This window comes from Acipenser ruthenus, chromosome 2, assembly GCF_902713425.1.
Source record: "Acipenser ruthenus chromosome 2, fAciRut3.2 maternal haplotype, whole genome shotgun sequence".
NCBI lineage: Eukaryota > Metazoa > Chordata > Actinopteri > Acipenseriformes > Acipenseridae > Acipenser > Acipenser ruthenus.
Genome location: NC_081190.1, coordinates 91,542,067 through 91,554,456, shown reverse-complemented (window position 1 = coordinate 91,554,456; position 12,390 = coordinate 91,542,067). Strand labels below are relative to the sequence as shown.

The following is a 12,390-nucleotide window of genomic DNA, read 5'->3' as shown; positions in this document are numbered from 1 at the left end:
TCTGACGAATTCACTAGGCATTTTTTAACAACCTTGGAAGGGTAATCCCTCCCTGTGAGAGCTATGTGTGAGCAGGACCCACCACAATTAGTCTGTAAATGGTGATATAAAATATCTGCATATGTAGTGGTAGTCCCTCATTAGTATAGTGAAGAGTGCACTAGCCCATGACTTAGATTAATTTTTGTATTGTGACTGAGCCTTTTACAGTTACGGATTAACTTTCATTGTTGGTTTTGATTGGGTAGATCTGGAGGTTTTTTTTTAATACATTTATTTAGCTAATGATTATTTTAAGAAAAACTTCACGTTATTGCATGCTCAGCAGGCTGAGTCATATGCAGTGAAAGTTACAAACCTTGCAGCCCAAGTGTACCGTCTTTATCCATTAAAGATCTGATGAGAATTTCAAAAATCTAATTAGAGTTATACACAGTGCTTGAGTATGCCAGTACACAGTACCACCACTTTTATATTCCAAAGACTTGTGTACCGGCACTTCTAGAGATTTTTGAAAGTTGACACTGCATGCTTGAAAGAGTAGAGCTCTTTGGGATTTGTATTTCCCAAGTGTACTGTCGGACTACCATACCTGGAAAGCATAAACGTTAAGCAATATCATGTGATCCCCTGTGGAAGTTATTTTGACTGGAGCTTTGTTTGGCGAGTACTGTCTAATTTCAGTTTTAAAATTGTAAGTTACATATTTAAGTTAAATGTTGCAAAGTCATGCATAAATGCCGCAGCCCCCCCCCCCCCCCCCCCATATTACCAGTTTTGTACCCAAGGATATAATATAGTCAGTGCTTGCTTAATGTATATTTCAAATGAAAAGTTCAAAAAGATTGCATGGATTTTTCTTTGGCTACTTAATGACAAGAATAACTATAGTTCATCCCCTCTGAACTTCAGTTATCATGCCTACCACAGTACAGAGGAACTTCTGGATGAAACCATTGTACTACATACCTATGATGCCAGTGTACGACAGAAGGCACGCTCCATAGTTCTCCAGCTTGCATCCGCTGGCTGTCGGGGTTGAAGGCTGGCAGTTATACTGGAACTGAACCCACCTGGACCTGGGGAAGCAAGTCATTAAAAAGCACCCTTGAATGTCACGGCAAAGACAGTGGATAGTAGACAACTTTAACAAACAGCGTGCAAACATAACTTGCCAACAAGTAACACAAAAGCTAAAATAGACATGCTGGTAAATATATTTCCATAATGTATTGCAATGAGTAGGTGCATTCATCAGCAAGAAAATAGCCAAAACAAACTCTAAAGCTTTAAGTGTAGGGTTTTCACATGCTGTATAACCATATACACCACAGTCCTGCTGTTTCTCATTGCTTTGCAAAATATATTGTAGAGTTAAAAGATTGAACTAGCCTTGCTATATTTATCAAATATTCAGTGCTGCACACCAGTAGACATAATTTGAAAATACGTTATCTGATGTATATTCAGTGTATATATTTTTTAACTTCTAAAGAAAATGCTGCATCTGCTGCTGGTTCTTCACAGAATGTTTTAAAACATTTAGTACAACAGTTATCCCCTGCAACCTGTGCTAGCCGTGTCCTCTGCAGTACTGTGGCAGATGGTAACAGGAACTACTGTAGCGAATTCCAAGTCCAAGCAGCCAATTAACTTCTTTAGACATCTTTGTAGATTTAGAGAGGTAAGCTGGAGCCCAGGGAGCTTGTGACTTCTCTTTAAGGTCATACAGTGAGTCAGGACTGGAATCTGAGTCACTGTTGTTTCCAAACTCTGCTTTCTGCATCCCCCATGCAGCTTATTTATGGTGACTGTGATCCGACTGGGATAACTGCTGTATTAACTGCGATAAATATGTACTCGCAAAACAATTACAACTCTGAGAATGAAACAATGGAGAATGGCAGCCCAATATACTGTTTGCTTCAAAGGGTAAATAGTCTGTAGTAGATACAGCGCCTCCAGTTACAGCTGGTCTTCTAACGAAAGAATACTTTAAGTTATTTTTTGGGGTATTGCTGGTACCTTTGTACAAAGTGATTACAAGGTCTCTACAAGAAGATTGTAAGAGGGTAACATTTATCTCAACAAAGCAACAACAACTTTCATTTATAAGAACATAAGAAAGTTTACAAACGAGAGGAGGCCATTTGTCCCATCTTGCTCATTTGGTTGTTAGTAGCTTATTGATCCCAGAATCTCATAAAGCAGCTTCTTGAAGGATCCCAGGGTGTCAGCTTCAACAACATTACTGGGGAGTTGTTTCCAGACCCTCACAATTCTCTGTGTAAAAAAGTGCCTCCTATTTTCTGTTCTGAATGGCCCTTTATCTAATGTCCATTTGTGACCCCTGGTACTTGTTTCTTTTTTTTTTTATAGAGCCCCCTCAGATTTCAACATCCCAGAACACTTAAATGGAGAAAATACTAGCTACCAAAAGAATGTTTTAGTATAGCGTTTTCACAGTTGGATAAGTGTTGCATACAAAGGTATGTATAGTATAGAAACCAACACTATATTGTCTGGGACACTTAAGCTGAGGGAACACAAAGCCACTGTATCAGGAACAGTGGCTTGAAACCTGGTTCCAGGAGACCTGCAGACCTAGTCTGAGGCAACTTTGCCATATCAAGCCATGTCTCCCCTGATGTGCCATGCAATGGCCTGTAACCCAGTCTCCTGAAACCAAGTTCTAAGCCACAAATTGGCTTTCTGTTCCCTCAGCTTTAGAATTAAAATAGCAGGGAGACATCACTACTGCTATTGAAAATCTATATTTTTATTAGTTTTATATTAAGATCTAGTTCTAAAATGACATTGAATAATTTTATTGAGATTCATACAAGTTCCTGGAATATGAGACTGAAAAATAGTACAGGTAGAAAATTGCCTCTCTCTGTTTGTGTGTGTGTGTGATTTTATGAAAGGCAATTGACTCCAGTATTTTGCAGCTTCTCTGGGTTTATATCCCCCAGCATGTAAGTTGAAGACTTTCGGATCGATAACTGTGACAAATGGGAGCTGTCATCTTTCTGACACTTAAAAACCACGTTTAAGTGGCAGAGCACTTGCCTGTGGGGCTGTGAGGCGCAATACTATTGCTTGCAATTTTCACTGTGTTGAGGTTTCCAGCTGCAATGAAACACTGATCTAAAGTAGAGAAAATGTAGGCATTTATACAATGCAGTATTGCTATAGAAATGTCACTGCGCCTCAGCATTTTTGTATTTAATTTTTTTGCATAAGAATATCAGGTACTGCACTTTGTGTCTGAGGAGGATTTGAAGGGACTGTGAAATGCAGTGTGCTCATTTGTGTAAAAGGGCTACAGCTCAGATTAGAATGATCCTGTGGTTCTCAAACTGGGGCCGCGCCCTGTATCAATATTTTGTAATATTTTGAATTACAGAACACATCTTAACCTATATCATATAACAGGTGGATAATTTATTTTGGCTTTATTGGCGGTTTTGATTGGATCGCCAGTAATACTTCACCCAAGCGGAGGGTTGCTACAGTGCTTGTAGCGATCCTGCCCTCTGACAGACTGGTATACAGAACAGGTTAAAGAAGTGCTGGACAAGGGAAATTATGTCAAAGTGGAGATGAGAATGGCAGTGATGAAACCAATTTGCTTGAAAACATTAAAAGAAGACTGGACATTTCCATCAATGAATTAAAAAAAAATGGAATTGATGATGCGATCAGAAACAAGGCTTTAACTAAGTAAAGTCCATCGCACACAGCTCGACTCAAGCCATCCCGACTCATCTCATCTCAACTGGCCGTACAGAGGTTGGACGAATCGTAGTAGTGTGCGTGCATTTAAAACCAAGATTATGCAGATTTCAGTCGAGATGTTGGACAACACGGTTAACGACTTAGGAACGGAAACGGATATGAGTATGGAGAGTACTTCACAAAAGACTAGTTCAAGATCTGCAGTTAGCAAAGACATGGAACTCCAGGTTTGTGTCTGCGGCTGGAGCAAGGCGACAACGGTCAGGGGTTTGAAGATTCATCAAGGGAGAATGAAATGCTTGAGGGAGAAGGGACAAGGGCCTCGCATTGATCAGTACTTCTTACGAAGTCAGTCAAGTCAGTCGAATGAAATCCAGCGACAGGAAGCAAACCACAGTTCGCAGGATATCAGCACCCCTGTCATAGACGTGAGGAGGACTTGCATGGACACAGTTAGTGATGAACCTAATGATCCTTGTGAACCCGATCAGACAAACCAGCATAAGAGAGAAAAGAACCTCAACGGGCACAAGCCTGGAGTTAAATGGCCAAGAGCGTGTGAGAAAACTGCATGGGACACAGTAAACACAGATCTCTGCTTTGCATTGGAAAGATTAAGTGGAACAGTTGAAAAGAAGCTGGATAAATTTGGGGACATCATCTACGCATATGGAAGTGAGAGGTTTGGAGTTGAAAAAAGGAAGGAAAAAGTACAAACTATTCCTGGAAAGTCTAGACGGCAGCAGGAGATTGAACGCTTAGTTAGAGAAAGGAGACAGCTGAGGAAGCAATGGAGAAGAGCAGAACAAAGTCAGAAGGAGGGACTCAATCTCTTACAAAGGGTCATAAAAGAAAAGCTTGAAACATTGTGCAGAGCTGAGCGCCTACGGAAACACTACAAAAAGAAGGAGCGTGCGAGAGCTAACTTTTATAAAGACCCATTCAAATTTGTAAAGAAGTTATTCACCAGTGAGAAGAATGGCACACTAAAAGCATCTAAGGTTGAGCTGGAGAGATATTTGGAGGAAACACATACAGATTCAAAAAGGCAGGAGCCTATGTCAATTCCGTCAGACATCCCACCTATCAATCCACCAGAATACCAAATGGAGGACTGTGCACCTAAGTGGAAAGAAGTAGAGCAAGCTGTGAAAAAAGCAAGGGCTTCATCATCTCCAGGGCCTAATGGAGTTCCGTACAGAGTGTACAAGAGTGCTTCAGGAGTTCTACGAATTCTGTGGAAATTGATGAAAGTGACATGGGAAAAACAGGTTGTACCAAGAGCATGGCGCCGAGCAGGTGGAGTCTTTATACCTAAAGAAAAAGATTCTACAAGCATCAGTCAGTTTCGTCATATTTCCCTATTAAATGTAGAAGGCAAGATTTTCTTCAGCATTATTGCCTACTTTGGAGATTTACAATTTAGTTTTTCAACTTCAGAATTCAGCACTACATGGCAATGCCTAGAGGTTGGAATAATGGCAGGATGCACCATTTCTCCACTGGCTTTTACCATGGCAATGGAAGTAATCATTAGGGCATCAAAATGGGTAGTAGGAGGAGAGCGCTTGGCTTCTGGAATGCGACTACCACCAATTCGAGCATACATGGATGACATGACAACCATGACTACAACAGTAGCCTGCACTAATCGGTTATTCGGCAAATTAACCAATAACATTGAATGGGCACGAATGCAATTCAAGCCCACTAAATCAAGGAGCATCTCTATAATTAAAGGCAAAGTAGTAGGTAAAACATTCTTCATTAATGGTGAGGCAATACCAACAGTGTCTAAGAAGCCAGTGAAGAGTCTTGGGAGATGGTACGACGGGGATCTAAAGGACACAGTTCGTTTGGGAGAAGTTAGACAACAAGCAGTGGAAGGGTTGAAGAGCATAGACAGCTGCGCTCTACCAGGCAAACTTTCAGTTTGGTCTACTGCCGAGGTTGCTGTGGCCACTGACTGTGTACGAGGTTTCTTTGACAATAGTAGAGAAGCTGGAAGCTTTAATCAGTTCATACATCAGGAAATGGTTGGGAGTTCCACGCTGCCTCAGCAGAGTGGGACTTTATGGTAAAGGAATACTGCAGCTGCCAGTCTCCGCTCTAACCGAGGAGTTTAAGTGCGCCAAGGTCAGACTGGAAATGACATTAGTAGAGTCACGCGACAAATGCGTAAGGGAGGCAGCACCTGTGATGAAAACTGGAAGAAAGTGGGCGGCAAAGAAAGCTGTGGAAGATGCAAAGGCTGCCCTTCGAATTAGTGATATCATGGGGCAAGTTCAGCATGGAAGAGGGGGTCTTGGTCTCAGTTCAGCTCCTCCTACATGGCACAAGGCAGCCCCAGCTCAAAGGAGGAAGCTGGTAGTCAACGAGGTGCAAAAGCAGGAGGAGAGGATGAGGTGTATAAAGGCCATTTCCCAGGCCAAGCAGGGAGAATGGATGAGATGGGAGAGTGTGGAACAATGCAAGATTGGCTGGCAAGACCTATGGTCAATGGAACAGAGCAGGATCAGTTTCCTCATCAGGTCAACATATGATGTTTTCCCATCACCACAGAACCTAAACCTCTGGGTAGGAGAGGATCCCTCATGTCCTTTGTGTTCATCACCTGCAACATTAAGGCACATTTTGACAGGATGTAAGGTGGCTCTTAGCCAAGGACGGTTTACTTGGCGCCATGACCAGGTGCTGCGATGTTTGGCCTTAGCATTGCAAGACAAGCGTAACATGACCAATAAGTTGCCACCTGTTCCATCAAAACATTACACACAAAAGACAACATTCCTCCGCCCAGGAGAGCAACCACCAAGAAAAGGTGTTAAAACCAATCCTCGCCCAAGACAACTGGAAACTGCTAGGTACTGGAAAATGCTGGCAGATGTTGGTCAACGGCTTATTTTTCCACCTGAGATTGCCACCACTAACCTTCGACCAGATATTGTCTTGTGGTCTGGATCAGCACGCCTTGTTCACCTTGTAGAGTTAACAGTGCCATGGGAGGATGCTGTAGATGAGGTGTATGAGAGGAAGAAACTGCGGTATGCTCAACTAGCCACTAAAGCAGAACAGCGAGGATGGAGAGTCCGGGTTTACCCAGTCGAAGTGGGTTGTCGAGGATTTGTGGCACACTCTACAACCCGGTTTCTCAGAGACGTCGGATTCAGTGGCCAAGAGTTGCGTCGCACAGTGAAGAACTTATCTGAAACAGCAGAGAGGAGCAGCAACTGGCTGTGGTTGAGATGGAAAGATTCTGGCTGGGGATCTCAAGCACAATAGAAAGAAAGAAACGCTGATGTACAGGTAAGTAAGCTGGGCTGAGTTGAGTGGGGGACGGAGGGGGGTGATGCTGGGACGCCAGAATCACCGTCGAGCCCTCTTGAGGTGTCGTGGGCTAGTCGACGAAACACTGAGGATGGAAGGTGCCCACTTGAAAACCCCAGAGATGTACCCTACTTAGCTCAATCCAGACGGTTGTCATGCTGATGCGCTGGGGAGGCCGCACTTTGGTTGATCCCCGGAGCCAGCATCGCAGCCGTTGTGTGTGCTGATGCGCCAGGGAGGCAAAATAAGCTGACCCCTGGAGCCAGCATTACACTTCAGCCATTAACACCAGACAGAAGGATATCTACATCATCATATGGAAGGAAACGTAAATGGATGGAGACACATATGGATCACATTAGTTTACTGTAAAGCTACGTCTTAGTTGGTGCTTATCTTGGCGAGAGCCAAGTTCAAATCAGCATGAAGTTTTAACATCTACTCTCGTGTAATGGAAATTAGATTTGAAGATTGAACATGTTGAATCTTTTCAGATGCAGTTCCGTTCAGATGTGATCAGTTATCTGTGTGCGGTTGCCGACCAAGACTGACTGAGACCGATTAGTCATAAGGGTGTCAACCAATGGTGAAGCAGGTTTAATTGACGTGGCTTGTCATGTGACTTGTTATACAAGATGGTGGAGTATTGACAGCTTTAGTTCCACAGGTAAAAATACATTAGTCTTGAATTTAAAAATACCAAATATGTGCACATTTGAATGGTGTTTTTTTTTAGGCGTTTACTAATCAATGGTATCAATCTACTGGCAGCCTACATTTTCTTACTAAAACAGAAGTAACCGGTGCATTGATCTCCAATAGGTCAGACTCTGAACAAACAAGTTACTACTTTTGTTACTCTGTAACAAAAAGGTTGATTGTTATTGTCGATACTTTGTAGATACTACTGAAGACTCCCATCATGCAGGGATCACAAAGTCCATAAACAAAATGTTAACATTTTTAACTCACATCACAATGCATTCTGGTACTTTTTACCTGTCTCAGGTACCTTTCACAGCAGGACTACACTTACCAGAATGCATTGTGATGTGAGTTGAAAGCCTGAAGTGTCCCAAACTGTGCTAGAGTACAGTACATGGAGTCATGTGGTAACCCTAAATATACACTATACAAGAAGTTGAAAGGTCACAATACTGCATGATACCTCAAAAACCATTTCAAGAGAGGAAAATAAAGATTAAAAAACAGTATTGAAATGACTTTGTATGTCCTTTTATTGATTTTATTTGTGATGGCGTGTATATGCATTCCCAAATTTCTAGACCATGGGCTTCCTGAGAGAGGTTGTTGCCACAGTTCCATGGGGCTGTTGGATACATTTTAGCTTCATTTTGGGCAGATTTGAGGGCAGGCTATTAGATTTGCAGGGTTCAAAACTTGATAGATCAATTAAGCCCTGCCAATCATTTAGCTTTTCCCTCCTGCCTTTCTTGTAGGAGTTGGTTCACCAGGGAAGAGAGCTAGACTGCCACAAGAGAGTGCACATATACCTGTATGTATAGTGGTTTTGATCAAATAAAAACTTGCTTGTGTTTGCCAGTAAGAGGGAAAGGATTAGCCTTCCCATAATTAATCATAGATGGAGTAGAGACGAAAGAAGTCTCAAGTTTATAAAAGTAATTATAAACTTATAATAAAAGTGCACTGGTAGCACTGAAACGCATCCCTGTGTTAAAGAGCTTGTTTTCCCCTTCACCCACACTTAGAAATAGTGATATAGTGTCCTGCCACCCTGACCAAAACAATATAATGTTGTTTCTGGGGCTGTTTGAATTACCACAGCTAATTGACAGTAAACAGTATTTTTCAGATCTTTAAAACATAAATCTTAGCCCTGAAGCACCCCAGTCTGTATTATTTTGGGAATCCCCTCACTGACCTGCACACATAGTCGGTCTTGCAGGAGTGTAGGATTGTCAGGCAGTTGGGCTTCTCCTTGCTCTCGTAGGAGCAGGCAGGGACGATGGTCTGTCTCCGGCGCTCTGCGCAGGCCGTGTCAGTGCAGGGGCAGAAGAGCAGCTCATGAGTGTACTCGGGCGGCACGCGGTCGAAGAACTTGCGCAAGGCCTTGTTGCACTTGGCCTGGTTGCAGGGCCCAGGCTTGACCGTGGGCTTGATGCAGGCTGACACGTACTCTGTGCGCAGCTTCTGACATGTCTCGTCCACGTTGCAGGCCTTGGCCGCGTCCAGGCAACGGTTCATCGTTGTCATGCCGACCTCTGAGCCTGCAAGATGGAAGACAGTCCATATCAATATAACTGCAATTAAACAACAGCTGAATAATACTGAACAATTTAAATGTCTTATTATTATTATTATTATTTATTTATTAGCAGACACCCTTATCCAGGGCAACTTACAATTGTTACAAGATATCACATTATTTATACATACAACTCTGATTGGCTGAAACACTTTACAGCATGGTGATGCAGAGTTGTTATCGGCATGAAAAGGGATGCTGGTGTGGTTCAGTTGTGTGTACCATGTCAAATATTTCTGGGGGCGTGCCTGCATCAGAGTATTCAATTATTTGGACGACTGGCTCATTTGTGCTGTCTCCAGCACAGACCGACGCCCACATGGAACTTGTCACCTGCAACCTTCAACAGTTGGGCTTTATGGTAAATCAGGTGAAGAGCCAGCTTAAAACTTCTCATACATCCTCCTATCTAGGAGTGTGCTTGGACTCCAGGTCCATGCTGTCCACTGTTGGACGGTAGAATGCAGAGAACAGCCACCTAAGCTATTTAGCTCAACAGGGCGCTCACGGTAGTGAAATTCCCAAAACTGGGCTGGTGGCACCAGCTTCTCGGACCCTACCTTTGGGTCTCCTGCGCATGCACCCTCTGCAGGCCTGGTTCAACAGCAGGAGTTTTCAGCCCATGTTGAGCCGCGACCGCCTATTGACAGTGTCTCACCACGGTCTAAAGGCAAGCTCTTGGTAGAAACAGTCTGCCCACCTGCGCCTCGGTGTAGTGCTGGGTAGTATCACCAGGAGGGAGGTCGCCTCATAACAGGAGGTGGGGACCCACCGGCATAGATGCCTTGGCACACCAGTAGCCAAGGCAACTGTTATATGCCTTCCCACCAATAGCCTTGCTCCCACTGTGTCTGGAGAAAATCAGGCAGGACCGGGCCAAGGTGCTCTTAGTAGCTCCTTATTGGAGACTGGTTTTAAACTCTGATGCAGCTCCTGGGACTGCCAGCTGTTGAGACTGCACAAGCACCGTGACCTGCTCAGTCAGGCACGGGGGACTTTATGGCATACCGACACATCGAGCCTGTAGTTCTGGGTCTGGCCCCTGAATGGCTGCACTTGAGCCATCTGGGTCTGTCCAATAGGGTTATTGACACTTTACAAATGCCAGAGCAGCGTCCACACGCTTCCAGAATGGGAACTGAACAAGTGGAGTGTCTTTCAGACGTGGTGTCTGCCCACGACTTGTCCCATGGTAGTAATACTGTAATTTTTGCAGGGCCTGTTTGATGAGGGGAAATCCCCCTCTACATTAAAGGTCTATCTGGCAGCCATTCGGCTTGCCATGCCAAAACTGACTCGGTCTCCCCAGGAGCTCAGCTTCCCGGCGGTAACATTTTTGAAAGGGGTTCGGCCATTTCAGCCGCCTATGAAGGGTACTGTTTCTCTCTGGAGGTTAAACGTGGTGCACAATGCACTCTTGAAGCCTCAATTTGAGCCCATGCTTTCAGCTGAGCTGAAACAAGAGGCCAGGACAAAGGTTACGCTCCGTACCAATCCTGCCTTTTGTCATAGACAATCTTGGCATTCCATGTCAACCAGTCTGTGGAACTGGAGGCTTCCTTCTACCTCCTTTACAGTCTGACAGGGAACTGCAGCTCCATACGCTTTGCCTAGTGCAGGCCCTGGCGTACTACATTGACAGGGTGAAAAGTTGGAGGCAGTCTGAACAATGTTTTTGTCTTCTCTGGGACAAAGTCCCATGGTGAAGCCCAGTCTAAACAGAGGCTGTCCAAATGGATAGCAGACACAGTCAGGCTGCCTATGAGCTGGCCAACTTGCCCCCTCCAGAAAGCTCACTGCCCATTCCTCCAGGGGCATGACAACTTCGTGGGCTTTATTCCAGGGGGCATCTGTCAAGGACATTTGCAATGCCGAGGTGTGGGCTACTCCCCATACCTTTACTAGGTTCGACAGACTGGATCCTCAAAACCCTGTATTTATAATTTGAGTGTTAAGGGTGGCTTCTCAGTCAATCCTTACAACACAGATATAGAGGTAAGCTTCTCCCTCAATTTTTTAGCCCTAGCTACTTGTTACTGGGGTTCCGAATGGTAACGCACTAGGCAGACTCGGTTTAGCCTTGCAGCATTCCGGTCGTGCAGCAATCTTGCCCTTGTGACAGCTTGGGTGTACTGACCCATTCGGTAATGGTTACGTTTCGTTCTTGAAAGGGAATGTTAGGTTATTATCATAACCCTGGTTCCCTGAAATAGAAATGTAACCATTAACCTTCAAGGTTGCTGCATCCATGAATGCAGCAGACTTGAAGGAAAAATGAGATCTGTGCGTGCAGTCCTTTATACCCTCGAGGGCGGGCAAGACTGCGTCACAGATACTCGGCTGAGCAGCTTTGTTATATCTTGTTCAGGTTTTGGGTCTTAAAGAGGTTAATTTCTATTTTATGGAACCAGGGTTATGATTATTATTATTATTATTTATTTCTTAGCAGACACCCTTATCCAGGGTGACTTACAATTGTTACACATGTTCAGGCTACCAAAAAAAGTGCCGACAGGACTCGAGCACTGGTTGTAACCCGGTGTCCATTCCCACCTCGTTTTGCCAGGTTACTCAACCCATGAAGACATTGAAAAAGAAAATACTTCTAGTGAAAAGGTTTATTTTATATTTTAAGGTGCTTTATTTTAAAGTAACGTTTTAACAGGAAGTTCCACATACAAACAGCTAGTTGAAACTACGCCAGGCACAAACCGAAGTCGTAAATAAAAAAATTATAATACATCAAGGGTAAGCGTGAAACTTCGGTATTATAATGAGATTTGTACATTTGCATACGAAAGTAGTTTGAAACGAACAGTCGTAACTAATCTACTGCAGCAGGGATGAAACTGAGTTATGGGATGAAAATGACTTTAATACATCACAGGTAGGTCTACGAAGTCACAACTATGAAAAGTCAAGATATGAAAGAAAAACCAATGATACATAGAGCCCCATGTATGTAACACTTCATTATATATGTATTACACTTTTAAAATTGAGCGCTCCCTAACCAAATACACAATTTGTTTATA

General features: G+C 43.6%; 1 protein-coding gene across 1 annotated transcript in view; it reads right to left on the bottom strand.

Moving 5' to 3' along the window:
- The window catches only part of LOC117408853 (GDNF family receptor alpha-4-like), a 99,385-nt gene that overhangs the window by 13,201 nt on the left and 73,794 nt on the right, over positions 1-12,390 (bottom strand). The window contains exons 4-5 of the mRNA XM_034014212.3: positions 8,972-9,317; positions 970-1,079 (exon numbers count right to left, since the gene is read on the bottom strand). Coding sequence (XP_033870103.2) covers positions 970-1,079; positions 8,972-9,317 — 456 coding nt within the window. The remainder of the gene's footprint in view (positions 1-969; positions 1,080-8,971; positions 9,318-12,390) is intronic.